This window comes from Lissotriton helveticus, chromosome 11 (genome assembly GCF_964261635.1).
Source record: "Lissotriton helveticus chromosome 11, aLisHel1.1, whole genome shotgun sequence".
NCBI lineage: Eukaryota > Metazoa > Chordata > Amphibia > Caudata > Salamandridae > Lissotriton > Lissotriton helveticus.
This window is the reverse complement of record NC_136072.1, coordinates 771,404,458-771,421,110: the sequence shown is the minus strand read 5'-3', so window position 1 is coordinate 771,421,110 and position 16,653 is coordinate 771,404,458. Positions and strand designations below refer to the sequence as shown.

Below are 16,653 nucleotides of genomic sequence, written 5' to 3'. Positions count from 1 at the left end.
TACAGTGTTCCAATAAGCTTCTGGACCTTCCACCTACAGTCCTTGCCAGTCTGCCCTTGCTAAAAACTCCAATACCTACATATTCCTGCTCACTTCATTTCCACCCCTGCAGGACAAGGATGAGTGAAGCAATTCAGCACACCTGTGGCTGGCAGGTGCTAGCATGCTCACACCTGAGGCATGTCACATGTCATCACTGTGACGTTTTTTAACCCCCGGTTTCCACTAGTCCAGCATTGATCATTGTAGAGGTGTGCCTGTTTGACTGACCCCATGTTTCAGGAATTTATGTAGCCCATGTTTCCTGAAGATTCCTGAATCTGGAGCTGTGCATTATCCCTTGTTACTTAAACTAGCACTGCCCGTAGTGCTACCTTGTTTCTTTGATTTCTGAGCCATCACTATTTAGTCCATCCTTGAACGTTTTCTTCTTCTGTATTTACCTTTTTCTCAGTGCCTACCTTCTTCCCATTTACTTTAGTTCTTGTTTCTAATTCGCTATAGTCCTGTTCCCACTGTCTTACCTTTCAGTTTCCTTGCGTGGTTTACTTGCTTTCGTCACTGTTATGCAATTCCTTGTTAGCTCGTTATCTTTTGTGGTTGTGCATTTAGTGCTACACCTTTGCTGTTACTGTCTTCGGAGTTCCTTTTTGATTGTTAGGATTCGAGGTCACACTGACAACCTAGGTGGTATTTCTTGTCCACTGTGAGTAAAGTCTTTGAGTTACTTTTATAAAATCATCTTAGGCATCAATTTAACAGACCCTATCTTTGCATGCACATCCTATATTGTAATATTTGCAGTCAGAATCTGTAACAGCAATTGTGGGTCAGGCACTTACTGAGCTAGTCTTACAGTGAGCATTTCCAGAGTGCTTTACCCCCCCCCATTAATATTGTTATATATTTGTCTTGCACGTCTGCCATGGGTATTAGTCTGAATGCCAAATTGTCTCTCCCATGCCTGTTGATTCTGAGCTTTGACTCACTTGTTCTCTTATAAAGAGGTTCTCCTTTAGAACCCTTTCTCCTCTGACTTTCTGTGTGATCTTAGGCAGCTCTGTTCTGAATATTCTGCTTGCTTTGTCTACCATGCCATCAGTCCTTGCCAGCGTACCTGACAATTAAGCTTGTGAGTCTACCACTAGACCTGGAATCCGTGAAGTAATTATTGGTTTTTGAAAGTCATATAGTAAAATGCCAGTGCAGGGAATTGGGTATAGTTTTTCCAATATGGCGCTCCCATGAAAAATGATTGTGCTGGCGAATTGGAGGTAATTCTTGGCATAAGTGGCACCCCAGGCAAAAATGCTAGTGCTGTCACACTAGAGGTCATTCTTGCCTAGGGCATAGGCGCAATGAAGGTAATTATTGGCATACCTGGGGCACCCATAGCACATTTTGTAAAAAATGTGGCCTTGCCCTGAACAGTGTCAGGTTTCATAAACTTGACACACCATGAAAGTACCTGAACATTTAATAAGCTTCCTAACAGAGCCTATGGCGTTTGGGTACATTTATGTGAAACGTGTGCTCTAAAATGCACTATTTGCCCACAAATTACTCAGGGGCAGACCCCCAAATCCTCCTGGAAGAAATTAGGGCCTCCTCTCTTGACTTTCTTGCTGAAAATCATGGTAAATAATACTCACCGCCACTGAAAATTCACCAGCTACATGAGTGAATGTGGGCTGTCAATAGGAGAGAGAGAGGGTGTGTGAAGCGTGCACTGATGCTGCTTGTGCAACATTTGTATGTATATCTCACAGGTTTCAACTGGTGATATCCATGTACTACCTGCTCTGTATTTGTGTTGGGTACGTGAGGGGAGAAAGCATGAACTTTACTGCATGTGCTGTACATTTACTGTGTGTGAGAGAAGCTAGCACCTTGACTTCCTTCAGGAATTCCATACTTCCCTTACACACTGTCCTCCATTCTGCACCACGTGCTCACCTCTTGCACCTTGCACTCCCTCTTGTTATGCCCCCCACCCTTATAAACCGTATTTCCTCCTTGCAGACTCTGTAGCTCCTCACTCTTTACTCACCCTTCCATTCTCAACCATTGTGGCTTTTCTATAGTGGAAATGTGTTATCTAAGCGTATCTAACATGCAGCACGCGTGCAGCATAGGCAGCACCGGTGCAAACGTCACGAAGACAAGGAACCTTTATTAGGCAGGTGACAGCTGCATATATTTCCTCTAGCACAGACACCATGGGTGCATATGCATTAGGGGTGCAAGAGTCCCTTTGTGTGGGAAATAACAAGCATCTACTTCTGCTCGCCACATTCGACCTCTTCACTGCCTTACCCAGGCCTGCAAACATTATTTCAATATGTAAAAGCCAAAATACATCTCATTGCTAATATCTGTCTAATTAATGTGTGGCACCATACCACAATGGTTGGCACATTGTGCTCTGGGTATCAGGTGAGAAGGCGGAGACCACAGTTGTACATCAAAATACCGACAGCAAAAATATTTTCTGACATAAATATTGAGGCCTAAATATTGTTTTATAAATATCCAGTTTTTGGGTCTAGATTTTCTATAGCTTCTCTTGCATTAACTCTATGTTCTCGTCTTTGGCACCCTATAGTTCAGTCAGAGGATAATTAGGCCTCCATCGGCTGGTACCATATTGTGACAACTCTTGCTTCCCTGAAGCTGTCTGCTGCTGTAGACATGGCAGTATGGTCTGCCCTGGACAGCCTACTCTGCTGAAGGTTACTGCCTGCTCAAGGCAGGTATTAATCGTGGATGCTGCCCAGTTGTACTTGCTCCTTCCATTCATATTTACAGAGGAGGTGCTTGCCCTTGTGCTGCCCCTCCCACTTAGGATACACATGAGCTCACATAGCGGGTGAAATGCAGTGCCCATTTTGTGACTGTGAATGGTGGCTGTGCATTCACAATGCCTTGAATGAACGCAGCTCAGGTTGTGTGAATGCAAAGTCAATTGACACATGTATAGCCTCATTTCTAAAGTTTGTGAATTGTTAAAATGTTGACAAAAAGGGTATTTTGCTGTAGACAAACCCCCTGTTTAACAGTCAGAAACGGGGCTCCGAGCCCCAATCAACATTTTCAAAAAGGAGAGGAGTGATGGAGCCATCCCAGTCCTATTTAGGAGCTACAGTGGGAGGTTTCTATGCTTTGTGACTGGGGTCGCAAGCCATTGATCATATACAGACACCTTACTTGGTGGTATCTAGTTCAGAAAAAAAGAGGTCTTCCGGCCATTTCTGGGGGTTGTAAATTGCACCCTACCTCATTAGTATGACGAGGAAATACGTTTTGCAATTTCCAGTGAATATTTATGTCACAATGCAACAGATTAGCAAGACAGTCACACATTAAAACAGCTGGGAAGGTCAGTGTGCAGTTTGCACCGACGATTTGTGACCTGCCCAACTTCAGTGCTTAATTTGTAAAAAAAAAATAAAAGGAATACCAGTGCCCTCGTCAGGACCCATTTCCCCTATCAATTTTGCCAATTACACTACTAACACAACTCCTAACCATCACACTCCTGCAAGTGTGATAATTCGGACTATCCAGGCCCCAAAGCTATGAGAATGACTTAAACGGTGAGTATAAATCAATTTTAATGTATAGTAAAATAATTAAAAAAAATTGCTGTGCTAATCTCTAAGTTGGACAAATAGCACCACCACTTGGCAGACTGTCATAAGTGTAAGTGTTGACAGTTAAAAGTGCCGGTGCCGAACACCAGAAACCACGGCTCAAATTAACCTCTGCCAATGATACATCAGGTTCTAGTCCCCTATGTTTCATTGGCATCCCTATAGGCAATGTGGCCTATTACTCCATATGTGTATCATCATCCATGTTAATACTGTGATTCTGCTCAATGTTTTGAAGTGGTCATACGATAACAGGATTGCAATGCACAACCCAAACAATCATACATTTTCAAATTTAATAAACAGTGACACGACAATGTTTGAAGCAATTCTACAGTGTATTTATTGGCAGAATTCGAAGAAGCCCAAATGGGGAAGAAATATACAAGGAGAAGGGAAAGTTAAGGTGGTATTTCACCATCTTCAAGGTCGACAAAATTAAATTTGGAATCCTGCACAGACGTGGACGTCCAGGATGAATAAGAGTCCAACATTCATGCATCCTCCAAGGCTGAAAAACAAGTCGTTTCCTAGGGATGGAAAAAGGAGAAACATAAGCCCTTTAAATGTACAAGCACCCAGTATTACGCTCAAAAGCTTCTACATAACCCAAATGCACTACTGAGCAATGGCAGAGGTGCCTTCTAAGTGAATATTGCACCAAGAATAGGACCTTTCACTCTGGGAATATCGTCAACTCGCTCAAGACCAGTGTAGAGTTATGACACGCACAAACATAGGAGCATATTATCAAGGACCGGTGTTAAAATTATCGCCGTTTTATCGGCAGGAAACTGCCGGTAAAACGGCGATAATGGGCGTGATAATGCGCACTTGTTAATTTTAATACCGGTCCTTGATAATATGCCCCTCAAAGCCTATACCGATTCAGTAACAGACAGGATAGCTAACGTTAGCTGGTCTTATTGACTATTGCTTTTTTAACCCACTTTCATGGATAGTCTGTACCCAATTAAAAATGAAATTGAATTGACTGCTGGTTGTAGACATGTCCATCTGTACCAGACAGGCCTACGTTGAAAATAAGGTATTTTCTGATCACTAGTAAATGCCTCCAAATGGCCAATGACTCTTTCTAGGTCAGCACCCATCAAGTTTGTTTCAAAACAATCATCGGACTGATCTGCAGGGATAGGGATGTCCTATTCTGGTCACTTTTGTGTTGAGGAGTGGAGATGTAGGATACTCACCCTGAACCTCCTGAGCAACGTAGGATGGCACTCCCCGGCACATGGCCTCAATAGGTTTTCCATACTCTGCAAAGTTCTCGGCTTTAGCGCTGGTGACGGTATATTGAATAGAACGAGGGGGTGGTCCTGCAGGCCCTTTGTTATCCTAAATAAGGGAAGAAACACACATTATAATTACTGGACTTGTTGCCCTACGCTTTTCATGATCTCTTTTCTTAAGTCTCCATGGCTGCTTTACCACTCCCACACAATTCATTTACCTCTCCTTCCTCTGCATCTCTATTGCATTTCTGGTGCAGATCTAGATTATCTTGTCACTAACATCAGGACTGTCCCTTATCATGTTTATTGTTTCTGACATTTGGATTCTAGAACTTGACACGTTACTCCAGATGAGACCACTAAAACTTGACACATTATACCAGGTAAGGCCTATAGAACTGGGCACAATACACCTGAACGACAGGCGATTCTCCAGATAGGGCTACGAGAGGTTGACACATTATACTAGATACAGGCTGCAGAACTTGAAACAAGGCTCCAGAAGAAGCCTACAGAAAGACACGCAATAATCCAGATATGGTCTTTAGGACACAACATGTCATATCAGTTATGGCCTACAGAACTGGATACACTTGTGTGGCCCCTTCTGTAATACAGATAGCGTTGGTGTACATTTAGTGTCAGCGGGTGTTCCCTAATTTGCATGGGGGCATGGCCCCATGCAAATGAGGAAATGAATGTGCCTCTGCACTGGCTCCATATTGTTGACACAGGCGCAGAGGCAAACATTTGCGCCACAAAAAGGTGGTGCACTGTCAGGGCAGTCCTCTCAAGGGATGAAAGGGTGTCCCGTGGCCCCCCTGGATATACCACCACGAGCAGGTGGAGTCGCTCACTGCACCTGCCTGTAGGGGGATCTCTGATCACTTTGGAAAGTGCAGAACGGTTGCCACCTGCACAGAGAAACACGGAGCAGCTTTTAACCGCATGCGCGCTAGCGGTTTTCCCGCTGCGCGCTGCGATTTTCCCGCTGCGCGCTGCGATTTTGAAAATCGCGCGTTACGTGACAAAGTCAGCTCGTCATGCGCGTAGCATAGGTAACGCCCATGACGAGCTGGCTTTGTCATGCGCGTCGAAGGGGTTAAGCAGCTGCTCCGTATTTGTCATGACTGTGCTGCCCCCAGGGCAGCGCAAGTTGGTAGGAGGCCCGAGTGCAGAGGATTCTTCCTAAGAAGGCACATTCTCCCTGTTTTCACCCGGCGCACCTTCTTTAAAGTGCGCCGTGCTTTAATTTGCAAACAGCAAAAGTGCGCCCTCTCTGTAATAGGGCCTCAGATGTGCTCAATTGAATTCAACAGCAAGCTGTAGATTTGTCTTTGAGAGCTGGTTAAAATGTTCCACGTGTGGCCTTCAGCAAGGGACACTGAGCTCCAAATGTAGGCTAATCACTGATGTACTCAGTGTTCAAATCTCTTTTTTACTGCAGGTTATGCTTGTTTTTTCAATCACAAATTTCATCCGAGTCACACTTTTTGTCTGAGTGACCAAATATTAAATGTGTGTACGTGTTTTCAATAGTATCGAGGCCTACCTGCTCTATGGCTGTTTACTGGTTGCTATGACACATAAATGAACTAGTTTATTAAAGGCACTCATTCACACATTCAGTACCCTCCTCCCCCTCCACTGTCACCTTCTTCTCCTTGGTGAGGCGGGCGAGCTCCTGGATGCTGGGCACTACGTTCCTGTTCATCCTGTGGATGTAGCAAGACTTCTTGGCAAAGGGACGGAGAGCAATGAATCCCTGGAACACATAACATTCAATAATCAACTTGTATCCTTATCAACATAATGTCTGTTGATCACATGACCGTAATATGAATAGGGTTAGTGGAGAATTCGGTAGGCATAACACTTAACCAGCTAATGGGAGAAATGATGAGAAAAGTCAGAAAACCCATTCATGATTAAGCTTGGTGGGTTCATGCAACTGCTGAAGAGAAATATTTGTCATCTACAGTTCAGATGTTCATATTCTATCATACAATTTTTGGGTCATTAATTATTATCAGAAGTAACATTTGTGTTTAGTTCTTTGAGACTTTGAAAATAATAATTTGTGGTTTTATGTATTGCCAGCTTGCACACTTGCAGTGTTGTAAACCCGTCCTTGTATGGGATTCCAAAGTGCTGCACTCTGCCAGAAAGGAACTAACTTATTAATATAGTCCTCAATTTGTGAGGTGAGGAGCTCCCAATGGAAAACATCAGTTGGCTCTACCTCCTGCTGCATTCCAAAATGAGCACTGGCGAAGAACTGAAGCTCAGTGGGTTTATGCTCCTGTGCAGAAATATGCCTGCAATTATCGAAGCATGACTTTGATCCCTTCGCAATCCATTATAATTTTGGGTAACACACCAGTACTTGTCGATTACCAGATTTAAAGCAATACCAGAAGCTGTCTTACTCACAGTGTTGTAATCCCAGATAGAGTTTATTGAGTTCCACCCGGCATTAGTGTCAATGTTGGCGATGTTCTTGCCATTGTTGATGTTCACCGTCTGGTGGACACTGCCGCCATCATTCCCCTGGTTTGTCAGAGTGACAGACTGCAGAGAAAACAGCAAACCATTAGTGATACACATGTGATCTCCAGAGAATCCCAGTGGGATCAAATCAGTGTAACATGTAAAGTCAGCAGGAAACTTAAAGTGTGCACTGCAGCATCAGGCCAAGTGCAGCAAGTGGACGTAACATCTACAGAGACAAAATTACAAACACATTTCACTACATGATCATTAATAATAAAAATCAGTTTTTATAAAGTTGCCCAAAATGCAAGGGATGTGCATAGGTTTACAACTTAGTTCTAATCATTTTATTTGACTCCCTTGACGCGTCACATCAATCCATGTAATGAATCATTAGACATGTGAGTGGTATGTTTAGGAGCACCTTGTGCTGAAGTCTACTCAAAAGTAAATTAATTAAGAGGGGGAGCTCTATAGAGGTATAGAGCACTACTGTAGGATGTCTCCAATCTAAAGGATCAATTCATTAGAGGTGGGTACCAGTTGACTCCTGTGCGGAATGATAACATCAGGCGACGTACAGCATGACCCCAGTGGAGTGTGTCAGCGTCACAGGTGTATACAAGATGTTTCCAATGCAGAAAGCCACCATGAGTGTACATGTGTCTTGTACAGAGATGTGCTTTGAGATGCAGTCTGAAGGATCACAGCCCTAAAGCAAAAATGGGAGCTCTACAGCGAATGACTACAGGGTTGGTCCTAATCCAAATGGTACAATCATTATAGTGGGGATGGCCTGGTGACAGTGAAGCACTCATGGTTTGAGCCTGGGATAAAAAATCACAATACTACATCTGCAGATGTTTGATTATGGAGCAGAACTACGTTATTGGTCAAATACATTAGGCATTAGTGGTGCAGCTATGATGTCACCACAGTTCAAGGTACATTTAAATTCTCAAATCATTAGATGTGCAATTGGATGTTTACAATCAGAATTAGAGAACCCCACTTTATCCAAAGCATTGACTAATCAAGATGTGCATGAGACATAAAGGTGGATTATAGTAAAGGGCTGAATCCTATTTTAAGATGAAGTCCTGTAGCAGTGCGGACAGTATGTCTAAAAAGCAGTATTGTTGGACCAAGCCTCAGAGAAAGCAGGAAATCATTAGAGGCGTAGAAGGATATTCCACTTAGAAGCTTCAATGGATAAGTACCAACCTTAAGTAAGGAGAATCTAATTTAAGGTTTGATGGTAACCGGATATCCATTTTTTGGAAGAAGTGCTAAATCTGGAGGAAAATCGACAGGTAGGGTTTCTCTTACCATATTCCATGTTTAAAACTTTCACCAGAAAATGGAGGAGTTTCCATCAACATCCAACTCTCAATCATGCAAGATGGTGACAAAAGGTATGTGCAGCAACACGGCTGGAACAGATTGAAATGGAAGTATGGAGCAGTGGGTCAGGATGTGTAGAGTGTAGCAGCAGAGTATCTACCTTAATCTAACATTTGAAATTAATTGAGGTTTGAATGGGATTTCTCCGGAAAAGTTAAGTAGGGTTCGACCGTTTACAAAGTGTCAGGTAGTTAGAGGTGTTCATTTGGATACCTTGTCACCAGGATCAAGTATAATCTAGCGCGTGGTCTCTCGCTGTAGTCTTTAAGCATGGCGCTGCAGGTTAATTGGATTAGGGTGTGTGCATGTGATGGGATTGTATCCACCCCTTATGTTTAGCCGCCTATATTTTGGGAAAATAGATTCATCCATTGAGGGATCTCTGTACATTTCTAAATAGCGGACATGGTGCCTCGTCACGAGTGAGGTCACAAGGCTGAGTTAAGGGTTCAGGCCCATTGGGCCAGTAGGTCCTGTTTGTAAGTCTCATCTAGAATTTCCCAGCAGCACCACAAAGGAGAGGCATTGTTCACAGAAACAGAGTACACCTCTTCCTACACATATTCCTGTGCACTAATATTGCTCATTAAAGAGAAAGAACAACCAAAAGGGCTGGCTTTTAACTGGAAATGAAGTAATTTCTGTTGGTTTGCCAATTGCTTGTCTCACACTTTTGTAGGTCACTTGGGTTTTTCCGCATGTTACTTAAACCAATGGTTGTTGCACTTCCCTTATTTTGGCTTATTTTTGAAAGCCAGAATATGCACAGCATGAAATACCGTTTTTATGTGGAATATATGTAAGTGTTCCCTTTTCTTCACAAAGTGAGCGAGAAATATATTTCCAAAAGCTCACATGTTAGAATATACCTTGAAAATGTGTACACTCGGTGATTCAGACAAAAAAGTATTTGCACCTTCTTACCATATTACATGCATTTTCCTTTAAATACTGTGCAGTGGATCTCACTCGTAAACATGCGCATTATTTGTGCCTCAAATGAGCAATTGGCTGAAACTCATGCACTAATGTCAGTAATACACGATTGAAATCTTGAATGTGGGGTTTACATTACTAATCCCTACGTTTTCAAATATGCATGTCAGAAATTATCTAATATATAGATATATATTGTAACATTTGGGCCTTGCTATTTCCTGTGGGCCACATTTGCATGCATTTGTTTTGTATCTTTCCGTAATGATGTTGGCTCGGAATATCTAGTATAGCATATTGAGTGGCCACTATAATGTGGCTAAAATATCATAGAACAAAATATCGACGGGTAAGTATGCCTAGATGTTCTATACCTATCTTCCCTCACACATTGCGTGACGATAGATACATCTCTTGAACAAAGCTGTTGATTTATTTTCCTGACTTTATGAAAATACAATTTTTTTCTAAATATAGTAGTGCTCTAACCTGATTGATTCACGTGTTTACACAAATGTGTAACGCCAATTTAATGCATGTTTAATTATTATTTGACTTAGAGTTTTTGTAAAGTACTGCTATCCATTACTATGGTGGTAGCCGAGGGAATTGGTGGTGAGGAATAGGATGCATAAAACAGGTGATTGCATGTAACATTGTAATAGCTGCACCAGCAGGTGATGGGTAAAATATGTGTCAATCAACAATGAAGCCTTATACATCTGACCATATAATCCCAGTTATATAGCTGCCTTTTCTACTTACGTCATCAGCCAGAGATGGAGTCAGGAAGACAGCCAGAAAGGCAGCAAGGAGAATCTGAGGAGGAAAATGAATATATAAAATGTCAGGCAAGCTAAAAGCTAGCACAGAAATAACACATTCTGCAGCTGAGGCTACTGAAAATGGGACAATTTATCATTTCCACCAAAGCACATCATTTAGGGGATCAATCTGAATCTGTTTTCGAGGCTCAGCTTTTTGTTGGCTAATGCAAGACACGTTGCATCCCAGAAAGGGCAGCTCACACAATGAAGCAGGTGTCCTTCACATTTCCTTATGTTTTCCTCTCACATGAAGCTCAACTGGCCAACCAGGCGGCACTGCTTTCAAGTGTGCGCAAAATTGCATTCTCTTCTTCATATCCTTCAAAGGGTTCCATGGAAAACCTTACAGCTTCAAGACGTTTCAAAGTTTTACCCTTTAGCCTCATTTGGGTGGAAATCAGTACTTTGGTGACAATTTAATTTGTACAAGATACAAATAAATCTGCATTTATTTTTCATTTCGCAGAAAAAAACGGCAGAGCTTGAACTTTCAGAAAAAAGTGGGAATACGTTTTGACTGTGTCTAATTAGCGTGAAAATGAGCTCACAGTATGGAGAGCACTACCTTGAAATGCGAAGAAACACTTAACTCGGGCAAAGGGGCACCCAAAAAGGGAGGGCCCGATTCACAAAAGTAATCTGAGACAAAAACTCAACTTTACGATATTCACAAAAGGCATTTAGCAGTAGTAAAGTTAGGATTCCTAACGTTACTCCTACTAAATGCCTTTTGTGAATACCGAAAGTCATAAAGTTAGGACTTTTCTCAGTTTAGTAGTAGCAAAGTTAGGAATCTGAGACAAAATCCTAACTTTACGATTTTCGGTATTCACAAAAGGCATTTTAGTAGTAGTAAAGTTAGGATTCCTAACTTTACTACTACTAAATGCCTTTTGTGAATACCGATAGTCATAAAGTTAGGATTTTGTCTCAGATTACTTTTGTGAATCGGGCCCCTTAACTTTTTCAACCTTACTAATTAAAAAAATCGGCGATTCCCTCAATGTCGCTGGAATAATAAATATTCGCATTCTCCTGATTGCTGCACTATAGGTTACTACCTGCATGTGGTTGACATCTTGAATGTACGGGAAAGCGAAAGCGAAAATAACATGAAAAAGAAGATCACAATCACTTCCCTATAACCAGTGCCACTAGAATTATGTGACAGCGGAGGACCAAATTATGTCAGGATTGACTAAATAATGCAGCAAGAAAAGGCAAATTATGCGTCGAAATGCTGCTCATTTTTTGAAAGTATTCCTTTAATATTTTGTAATTTTTACACATAAACACTGTCTGGGCAAAGAGCTCTCCTCATTTGCACCAGATTAACACCCAAGTACAGCAATAAGTCACGCAAAGGTGACCTACACTCCCCTGAGAAGGGCATTCCACTTCATAGCGCAACACATACCCCCCTGGGTTAGTAACTTTTGATCCGTTTGACCTAGAAATTTGTTTGGGTTACAATCTGCAAATTATGCAGCAAATGATGGAATATGTGGGAAGCGTTGCATCATAATTATGCAGAAAAAAGCACAGCCGCAGAATCATATAATTACAGTAGCTCTGCCTATTACCTGGAACCCACAGTTTCAAATTGATCAATTTGCATGATGTTAAATGTAATAAAACCCCATAATTAAGAATATCCAAAAGTATGACATTTACCTTAACCCTCTCTAAGTGCATAACCAAATCATAACCCTAACCATCACTCTTTATCTTACCATAACCTTACCCATTTCACTCAAAGCTACTCTCATACTTATGCTTGTACTTAACCTAAACCCTTTGCCTTACCCGAACACGGCATCCTTTACTTACCCATACTCTTTCCTCCATTCACATACCCAATGCTTATCAATCACCCTAATGTCAGCCTTAACCTTACTCACTCATTATCCTTGTTCATGGAGGCACCTCTTACCCTTTTCATACCCAACTCCCCTCCACTAACCATAACATTAGCCCTATTTTTAACCCGTAGGCCAACTCCAGTTCTTCATCTTACCACTTTTTAATTAATATTACTTAACATTTTTACAAGTTTGAAAAACTGCACTGCCCTGGTCTTTTTTCATTTTTCCTCATTATTGCAAATCTTCAGTGTGGTATTTCCTCATGTTTGATTTGTTGTTACTACATTTCATGGATATCTTCTTCGTTATCACCTAATGCTGTGTATCTTGGATCACCATATGATAGCCACTGAGGACTTCAGACACCTCAACAGTGTGAGAGGCAAATAACTTCTCTATCTCATTGTTTCTGTCCTCACCCTACACCACAGAAGCTTATCATTAGTAAAGCCTTATCTAGACAAGGTTGGATACTCACAGTCAGCTTCATTCTGTTGGTTGGTGGAGAGCCTGCCGGGATCTGCCTTTGAGGGCTTCACGGCCCCTTTTATAGGTGATTTCAGGCAGTGGAGTGGGTGTGCTGAGCTGGGCTTGCCCCATGCTTGAGCTCCACCCTCCCATTCACCTGGCTGACATTTTTTAGTACAAGCTTTGTATTTGAATAGACCCATGCCCGATTAGATAGCATGGTTATTTACTCTGCTATAAGAGGAGAGTGAGTATTAACATAGGCCCCGCAGTAACCTGCTCCACCCTTCATACTGGCATACACATGACCAACACAGAGGTGGTTCCCTGAGATTAGCACATTAACCTCCTAGGACAGGCCTGTCCCTGGTAAGGCGCAGGAGCGATCGTGCACTGCTCGCTTGTTATCTGCAATTCTGCCATATCAGCTCTTAGCCTGGCAATCCCTGAAATCAAACAAGGGCTGACAGTTTAAGGAGTTTAATCATACCCACTACCCCACCTATCCGATGAAAATTCATGTGACTAAGTTGTTGAGTTGAAAAGCTTCTGAGTAAAAGGAATACATTTGTTTAAGGCAAACAACCTCTTAATTTTCCATACATATCAGGGGTGCACTTCTGCATGAGACCTCAGACGTTGAGTATCTTGCATTTTTCTTATAAAATAGTGCTGCTGTCAGCGGCCAATTTGAATGAAGCGGTAAAGGGTGGGGTCTTCTTCCTGTTGGTGCTTGACTTCCTTAGGGATACATTTTTGTTTGAAAAAGATACAATTTTAAATAAAAGCAAAATACCTCACATCTATGGTAACTATATTGCTCATTTGGTAACATTTGTAATCAGTCAGTTCACTACGAAAAATAGCAACATTACATAACATAGCAAAAGACAACTTTCAATTCCTGAGGTTTAGATAATTAATCTATAAAACGACGTATAGCGTCTGACCCATGAGACACTGCACCTGCTGCTATGCCTGAGCCGGTTCCCAGTATCTGCAGGCATACTGTGGACATTGCATGACTTACCAAGTACCCTCTTACGTTAGTCAATGGCTAAACTAATAAGAAATCCTTCCTCTATGTATGACAGGCTTGCAAAGTTGCGGCGAATGGGAGACGAAGAAAACTTTTAAATTGAGCTCCAAGCTCACCTCTTACCATGTCTTAAGCTGTCTCTCAGCTCATCATGGAAGTAAAACTGAGCCGAAGGTTTAAGTAAGAAATGCACAATCAATGCATCCCCAAAGACAACGTTTCTCCAGGACCTGCCTAAGGGTAGTGCAAGTGAATAGTGCAATGACACAGGACAAAGCCCAGGCCACAGATGTCTTTGCAAAGGGGTAACAGTAGACAAGACATCAACACAAGAACTCATGCAAATGGCTCCTTTAAGAGCATTTTCTCTGAAGGGATTGAGGTCTCTTGGTCCCAGTAGGACACCGTCCACTCAATAAATAGCTCAAGGTGTCCTGATGGTATGCCCACCCACCTGCTGCCTATCACTTAGGTGGCAGTGGGCACAGTAGAAAGGATGCATCTGAAACCTCCCACCGGTAAAAAGCCTGCAGTCACTTGTGAACAGAAAATTTGCACAACTTTAGACCTAAGCTCAAGATGGGGAGTGTATCTTGAGTGCCTGCATTTTTCCTCAAGAGTTAGTACGTGCTCCTCAGACCTGCCGATGAAGAGCATTGCACGATGTTTCTAGAACTGTAGTTCATAACTCGGAAGGGAAATGGAGGTCAAGGTTTGGAGCACAAGGTCTGCCCCACAAACAGCAGCTGACAACAAAGGTTTGATGTCGTGAGGGTTCTGGTGAAGTGTGAGGGTGATGTCATGTGTTCTGTGCTATGTATGCTGGGGGCCATCCTATTGTGCATCTCTCCATCATTGTCTTAGGTCCTAATGTCTGTATAGGTTGATAACTGTTGCTTATTTTGTTACATCGTAAGTATTATTATATCACAACGTGCCATGTATTATTTGTGAAATTTGATAGTTGCATATTTATATACTAATATTTTGAATAGTGTTTTATATTGGCATTGAAAGAAAATAATTTTCATAGGTTAATTCTCATGCATTTTCTCTAACGTGACATCACGTGTTGCAATCAATCCATTAATTCTTCTTTATTCGATCTTAAAAAAAGATAAAAGCACACAATAAAAAAACAATGCAATAAAATATACATGCACACATTCTTTGTCACAGCATTACAATCACATTACAGTACAATCAATAGTTCAGAGAAATCGCTACAATTCATGAGCCAAAAAACCCCAGCAAAAATGTCTTTTTATCTACTCTCCATTGATTTTCGTGTTACAATCATATTTTCACAATGTTTATGGAAAACAGTTTAAAGCAGCTTTCTTAATCCTTTCAGTTGCAAAGACATTTTGACTACAAGAGAACTTGGGGCATATTATCAAGGCAGGCAAAATGGAATTATCGCCGTTTTTGCGGCCGTCTTTGGCCTTAAAGCGGCGATAATTTCATCGCCCTATTAGCAAGCTGTCGCTAACATCAGTTAGCGACAGCTTTTAGGTGAAAGCGAGTGGTTTGGGGCCCGCTTTGCATGTCAGCGATATTTATCTCTAATGACATGCAAAGTGGGCGTACCCAACCAGTTAGCCACTGAAAGCAGTCGCTAACCTTGCTATCGCCTATTAGCAAGGCAGGCGTAGCGCTAAAAAAAATTGCGCTAAGTGCGAATATCGCTGAAAACTAACGCCTGCTCAGACCAGTTCTTAACCTGGATATCCAATGGGAGGTGGATATTCAGGTTAAGACCCTATTGGCAATGATGCGTGAATATCGCTGGTTTTCAGCAATATTCACGCAATTCGCAGCTATCGCCGGATATTTTATCGCATTGGAGATAAAGTTTGCTAATAGCACGTTATCACTGCGATAAAATCCGGCGATGCTTGGCGATAAAAAAATGTCGCTAAGCTTCTTTAGCGATAAATATCGCTCGTTGTTGATAATATGCCCCTTGGTTTTCTGTCAAGGCTGCAGTTTGACAATACCCTGCCTTCTCAGATAAACAAACTGTACTTGCAGACAGCCCCAATCTGTCCGCCATCACCATCAGCTGTAGTAGTGAATAACCCACTGCTCTCTTCACCATAACAAGCCTTTCAGCGCTAATTATTTATAGTGATGGAAAAGAGGAATTTGTTTAATGTACCGTGTTGTCTGTGTTCATAATGTTTAATTTCTGATCAGTTATGACTGATATAAACTTTGTAATAATTGTACATATATGACTTGGTCAGGCCTCATATAAACCCTGAAAAATAATCTGTTATGTATCTTGTGTGTGCTTTTCTGGGGAAAAGAAAACATAGAGCCCACATAAAATAAGGTGTCTCTGACAGGTGGGATTCTGTTTCTGTTTCTTTCCAAACATGAACTCTCTCTGGGTAAGTTCAGCGGGGTTTTGTGGGACAACGAGCTGTCTATTTTCCTCATTGAAGCCTCGAGCTGGTAAATTATTATATTTGTGATTGCCTGGGAACTAAGAAACATCTTTGGGTGTGGTCAGGGTGGACCCTTGATGCGGAACAGTGGTGCATGCTGACAACCGGCCTGCAAAAGCAATCTGTAGAAAGCCCCACCACCCACCATCTATTAGCAAGCTTTCCTAGCAATGCTTCTTGTCCAGCTTAAAGCATGATGATCGACAAAGGGGCTTCACCCTAGGCTTACATGCACTTCGAAGTGACCTTAGCAACATTTTAA

The 16,653-nt window shown here is 41.9% G+C and overlaps 1 protein-coding gene across 1 annotated transcript; it reads right to left on the bottom strand.

The window, feature by feature from the left end:
• Nucleotides 1–3,972: 3,972 nt before the first annotated feature.
• LOC144791881 (gastrokine-1-like) lies at nucleotides 3,973–13,009 on the bottom strand. Its single transcript, XM_078666664.1, has 6 exons — nucleotides 12,910–13,009; nucleotides 10,505–10,558; nucleotides 7,340–7,477; nucleotides 6,561–6,671; nucleotides 4,865–5,009; nucleotides 3,973–4,183 (listed from the first exon to the last, which is right to left on the bottom strand). The coding sequence occupies exons 1-6, from the start codon at nucleotides 12,919–12,921 to the stop codon at nucleotides 4,092–4,094; spliced, it is 552 nt and encodes a 183-aa protein (XP_078522790.1). The 5' UTR covers nucleotides 12,922–13,009; the 3' UTR covers nucleotides 3,973–4,091.
• Between the last annotated feature and the right edge of the window lie 3,644 nt (nucleotides 13,010–16,653).

Excerpts from the sequence above, each read along its gene's own strand:
- LOC144791881 (XM_078666664.1), bottom strand. Across the intron at positions 7,478-10,504 it reads CTCCATCTCTGGCTGATGAC|TCTGTCACTCTGACAAACCA; the intron begins GTAAGTAGAAAA and ends TTTTCTCTGCAG. Across the intron at positions 6,672-7,339 it reads CTATCTGGGATTACAACACT|GGATTCATTGCTCTCCGTCC; the intron begins GTGAGTAAGACA and ends TATGTGTTCCAG.